At 42.8% G+C, this 6,000-nt stretch overlaps 1 protein-coding gene across 1 annotated transcript in view; it reads left to right on the forward strand.

The window, feature by feature from the left end:
* The window catches only part of ACOT13 (acyl-CoA thioesterase 13), a 6,460-nt gene extending 883 nt beyond the window's left edge, over window positions 1-5,577 (forward strand). Inside the window, exons 2-3 of the mRNA XM_061593523.1 lie at window positions 2,460-2,644; window positions 4,410-5,577. Of these exons, the coding sequence (XP_061449507.1) occupies window positions 2,460-2,644; window positions 4,410-4,569 (345 nt within the window). The 3' untranslated portion in view covers window positions 4,570-5,577. The remainder of the gene's footprint in view (window positions 1-2,459; window positions 2,645-4,409) is intronic.
* The last annotated feature ends 423 nt before the right edge of the window (window positions 5,578-6,000 follow it).

Genomic DNA, 6,000 nt, shown 5'->3' on the forward strand with positions numbered 1-6,000 from the left:
ACAGGCCCTAAGTAATACTTCTTTGGATTGCCAAACGACTTTCTCCACCATACACGTATATGCTTAGGGACTACTCCGGGATAAATGGACGGCGGCCTCCAACTGAATATACTTCTGTATCTTCAGAGAAGCTCTGTGGCTATTGGCTAATAAGTGTCCGAAACATAAGCGCGTTATTTACTTGGAAACCACAGTGGTTTAAAAGTAACTTAGTCCTCAGTGCACTAGCTAGTTTCAGTCAATCAAACTTCATATCAGTTAAAAGTAATCGGGATTCCCTCTGGCAGCAGGCGTTTTAAAATATATTTAGGCTGCAACCCAATACGTGTCTACTCAGAAGTAAGTTCCATTGGGTTCAATGGAACTTACTCTCAGGTAAGTGTGTATTGGATTGCAGCCTTTAAAGGATCCATAATTACATATATCAATCTCCAGAACAAAGAAGGCAATTTATCTCTCACAGAGCTACCATTCCCAGTACTTAACAAACTACAGTTCCCAGGAGTCAAGGAAGCCATGTACATTAAACTTCTGGTTGTTAGCCATCCTTAATCTGGTGCCCTCCAGGGTTTATTCTAATGTGTAGCTTGACATGCTTGGTGCAGTGTCAAAAAATTGTGCAGTGTGAAATAAGTTTTTGTGAAAGTGACCATATGGGCTTTAATGAGGAGCTAGGTTCTTGAAGAGAAATAGATGAGAAAAAGAAAATGAAGTTAAATACTGGTTCCTTTCAGATCTTAACTTTATATTAATAGTATATTATGGGACTAATTACTGGACTAACTCAGAGGCAGGCAATGCTGGCTGCTTTTGCAGTAGGGAAAAAAAGGCTTATCATAAACTGTTTTTGGATGACAACTTTCCTCAGGCCCAAAGCAACATGGCTGTGCTGGCCCTGGCTGATGGGGGTTGTACTCCAAGAGAGCTGGAGGTCATCAGCTTGGGAAAGGCTGAACCATGCTCACCTAGCTGGTGACTTTTTTGCAATGTGTCCCCTGAGAGCTTATATCTGCTCTAATACATGCTAAGCCTTTTAGGTATTCATTACTATGACCAGGACTCCACAGATTCTGGCTTGGCTTCTTTGCTAATCCTTCACTTGCAGCTGCCACTTGCCCCTCTCTAAGTCTACTGTGGGTGCTCGGGAACCAGAAGTGTGGTCTTGAATCACACTGGTCTCTGGAGCCATGGAAGCAGGTCATCTCTTGTGCAACTTCTGCCTGCTCCAAAGGTCAGCACTTTAAGAAACCTCTTCTAGCAGCACTGCAGAGGGGTATGGTCAGCTTTCTTTCCCTAAGCATGAATGAGAAAACTAATCCAAACTTTTTCAATCTCCTTGTAGAGTTTTCTTGCTATTCTGAAATGAGAATTTATTTCCAATGTGACCATTCTGGGGGTCTGTTGAAGCTTTCTGGGGCTGAAAGGTGTGCCATGGCAAGCAAGTCTTGGTGTAAGGCTTAGACTTCTGACACCATGTCATGTTCATTCTGAGAGAGGACACCAGGCCTCAAGATGGATGCCTAACTGAAGAACAGCTTTATTGTTAGAACAGCCTAGAGCAGCAGCTTTGCTCACTGCCCAAGACTGGACACAGCACCATCTACAGTTAGAACAGCACATAGCAGTTAACATCACAGGGTGTCTCAGGCCAGAGGCACTAGCATCTGATAAGCTGACAAATGGATTTGTAGAGGCCTGGCTATTTCTTATTACAGTAGGGCCCCACTCATATGGCGGGTTACGTTCCAGACCCACGCCTAAAAGCGAAACCCACTGAAAAGCGGAACTCTATCAATAAAATGGTGCCCGACGCCTGAAAAATACCGTAAAAGCGGAACAAGCACCGTATGAGTGTGGCCTTACTCTAACTGAAAGCCGCCATATTAGCGGAACTCTGAAAAGCGGGCTGCCGAAAAGCGGGGCTCTACTGTATGTGTAGGGTGTGCATAGAATTAGAAGTAATGGTAAACTCATTCTTTGAAGATCTATCCTTTTGTTGCCAAAATGGCAGCATTTATGCATTAGGCAGGTATCAGCTGGTTTGCGGTAGACCCCAAGATTTGCAGAAGATCTAACTTTTTTGTGTGTGGGGGACCACAGCAGCCCAGTGAAGACTGAGTAAGTTCAGTGTGCATGGCATGCTGTTGGATTGGGAAAGGGGGTGGACAGAAAAACATTGGGGAAGCATAGATGGAGTATCTTGGAAGAGGGCATTGCTGGCTGGCACCCGCAGGAGCACTACTTGCACCACAACATTATTTTGTTGCCAGTTCTGCTTGCTTTCTCTTATTGTTCACTGCTTTAGGGGCCTGTTGCCAGGCAGCATGGCAACATATACATATTTTAATATTTTAAAAAGCCAAGCACTTAATTTTAATGTAAGAGTCCATAGAAACCCTACTGAGAAAATTGGATTTAATGGAATTAGATTTCTCTTCTCTTGCCTACCGCACTTCCAGATGACTGTTCTCTCTGCCAGTCCTGGAAAAATTGTCTGTGAAATGAAAGTTGAAGAAGAGCACACAAACAGAGGTGGAACTCTGCATGGAGGACTGACGGCGACTCTGGTAGATGTTGTGTCGACAGCTGCTTTACTGTACACTGAAAGAGGAGCACCTGGAGTCAGTGTGGATATGAACATCACGTATGTATCAAAAACTTGAGATTTATTTCAGTGCTGGTTTCCATTTAATTGGGCCTTGATTCTACAATGAGTGTGGCATGTATTAGTTAAAAGCAATGATGTCGGTTTTCTGAGAAATTTTGAGCTGGAAATGTCAGACTTTTAAAAAAAGCAAATTAGGGCAACTTGCCTAGGGCAATTGTCAGTTTGCAGCTGCATTTTTTGATGCAAAGGTGGAGAATTGGGTCTGGCCAGCAGGCCAGCTCATTATCTCCCCCAGCCCTCAAGGGCCAACTTTGGTTCTGCCCACATGTCAGGAGTACACCTTCAAAGAGCTTTGCTGTAACTGCTGTTCATCAGGGTGTCATTTTCCTCTGCAGAGAAAGCAGTTTAGATTCAAAGCACTTTCTCCAGCCCCCTTGGCTGCACTAGTGCCTCCCTAGTGCAGCCCATCCCAGCTGATTGTCACGGCTGCGCTTTGAAGCTACATAATAAACATACAAAACAGAAAAATAAAGCACAAGGGAAATTTATGTTTTGGAAAATCTTCCATCCAGCTTCATAGGTTAAGAGATCCTGCCTTGAATAATCAATCCAGCTCCACTTTAGTCTGAAGTATTGGGGATTTGGGGCTTTATTCCTCATAGCACTAAATTAGGGTCCCATCAGTGCAAGGATTACTGCTAGCGCAATGGGATTTTCCCCCTCTGCCCCCTGTGCATCCCCTAAATCTGTTATAGGGGTTTCCCCAACCCTCTGGAGCAGATTTGGAGAAAGTGTGGTGCTAGCAGTATTCCTTGGTCAAGAATGATGGGAATTGTAGTCCAAAATATCTGGAGGGCACCATATTAGGGAAGGCTGGTCTGTGCTGACCGTCGGTGGCTCTCCTGTCTGAAAACCTGGGCATCTTTTCTTGTCCTCTTTGGAAATTGAACCTGGGATCTTTTGCATGCATTCACACCCTTTACTTTCCTCGAACAATCCCATGACACAGCTGGAATTGGAATGAATATTTCTCAAAATTTGCTTTTATCTGCTTATCTTATCTGCTGGGAAGCCTGAAGAGCATTCTGTTAACATTCATCAAATAAACTCTACATGGAATCCAGCAATTTCAAAAATCCTTCTTTTCTGTACATGAACACTATTTTACTAATACTGATTACAAAGAATTTGATAGCTCCGATGGTCCTGTCCTCCCCCTCAAAACAAACCTGTGTGGTAGGTTAGGCTAAGAGTTACTGACCCAAAATTTTCCAATGAGCTTCAGGGTTGAATGGCATTTGAACCCAGGTCTATCCAACAATTAGGCTGTGGGCACACTAGTCATTAGGCTGTGGGCACACTAGTCATTAGGCTGTGGGCACACTAGTCACCTGCAGCAAAGTGTTTCCATTGGCCACACCTGGAGGCAAATGGGTTGATCTGCCAATCAGTTGCGAAATCTCTTTGAAGCTGAATTTTAAAAATACACACTCAAGCTGATCCCACTAGGTTCTATAGTAAAAAGGGGTGAGGTTTAACTAGTTTTCAGGAAACAGATGGAAGTATCTCTCTACTCTTAATCTCACTGGCTCTGTTTGTAGCTTCTTTAATATACAAAATCTCACTTGGGCATGAATTTACTGGGTGACTCTGAGCTAACAGAGCACTCTTTCAGCCTAATCTACTTTACAGGTTGGTTGTGAGGATAAAATGAAGCAAACCATGTGTACTGCTTTGAGCTCCTCGAAGAACAGGTGAACTATAAATGTAAAAAATATAACCCCCTTTTTCCAAATTCAAGCTACATGTCGGCAGCCAAGATTGGAGAGGAAATCCAGATCACTGCTGAGATTCTGAAGCAAGGAAGAAATCTGGCCTTTGCCAATGTGGATTTAACTAACAAAGCAACAGGAAAATTGATAGCCCAAGGGAGGCATACCAAATACCTGGGACAATCATAGGAGGAAGTGATCACTTTATTTGAAAATCTTGAGGGTTTGAAAAAAAGAATGGAGTAACGTTACACAAGAAGATGTCTTTTTGAAGTGCGCCTATTGGGGATGAAATATCATCATCTGAATCCTGCTTAAGTTGATGGTCTAACTTCAGATTTATTATTCTGTGTGAACTTTATTGTAAGCCATCTCTGGTGGATTGGAGGGGGGCTCTGTGTGAGTGTCCATGTAAGTGCACATGCCAGGAAGCAGGATACAAATGTAAATGGTAATAACTTACCACCACCAGAAAAATGTGTGGTATAGTTAGTGTTGGTTTGATTCCTGAAGCACTGAAGAGAAGGATACAAAGAAAAGTTGGGTGTTTTTCTGCCGGAACTTAATGCTCCCTCATCTGAGATTAGGGTGCCACTTGAGGGGAAGATTCCAATGCTGACGCCTATGGCTTCATATTTTGGGGTTGGATCCAGAGTTCCTGAGTGAACCTCTGCTTACAGGATGCTTTCGCTGGAGGAAGGAGGTTGCTTGGAAGGGCTGAGGAACTCACTAGCACAGTGTGTGAGGTGGTGCTGAGGGCTGGAGGTGAAACACTTCCTCTTCCTCCACCACCCCCTTCCTCGAGCAGGAGCCCCTGCTAAATCTCAGGCCCTTCTGTAAATGGACGGTGTCCTCCTGTTTGCAGATGGGCAGCTCTGGATCCAACTGGGAATGTGTGCAGGTGCTCCAGGTGACTTCAGCATTGCTCCCTTCAGCAAAAGTGCTTGGACTGGCCTGTATGTACTTTGAATTCAGTGTTGAATAAATGCCAAACCAATTAAGTAAAAACCACTTCTTTCTCCTCTGTTAACTTGCAGATTGATACGTATTCATTATTACTGAACTGTGTAAAGTTAATAGATTCTAAAAGGCCACTACTATTTCCAAATTAGTGTATCTAAAGCATGAGCATTTTGCTAAAAGGAAGTTCAGTAGGGTGAGAACATGCCAACTTTCAATAAATTTGGTTTTGTGGAACTTGAGTGTTTGTGTGTAATCTTTTTTCAAGTTTGTTTAGGATACTATCCTGTAAGCATTTACCTAAGAATTGGCCCCAGTGAACTCAATGGAACTTAACTTATTTTTCAGTAGATATATATAGGATTGCACTTTTAGACTACTAATGAGAGCTCACAACTAAATCTCTTTTCTTCCTTCCTCCTGCAAGTTTCTGACACCTTTCTTATTTTTAAAGCAAAGTTTCCCAAAAAATGTCCAAATTATGTTTGCTTTCAGTTCTGAAAACTTTTTTTTCCTTTGGAGGCATATAAAAGAATGTGTTTGTATTTTGATGTTTGGTTGAAACTATATCTTATGAACCTCTTGTATGGGAAAATCTTGGAAGACATTTTGATGTAACGAGGAGGTTTAGAATGGTGTGCTTGATTCCCCTGTCCCATG

This window comes from Rhineura floridana, chromosome 1, assembly GCF_030035675.1.
Source record: "Rhineura floridana isolate rRhiFlo1 chromosome 1, rRhiFlo1.hap2, whole genome shotgun sequence".
In the NCBI taxonomy this organism is placed as follows: domain Eukaryota; kingdom Metazoa; phylum Chordata; class Lepidosauria; order Squamata; family Rhineuridae; genus Rhineura; species Rhineura floridana.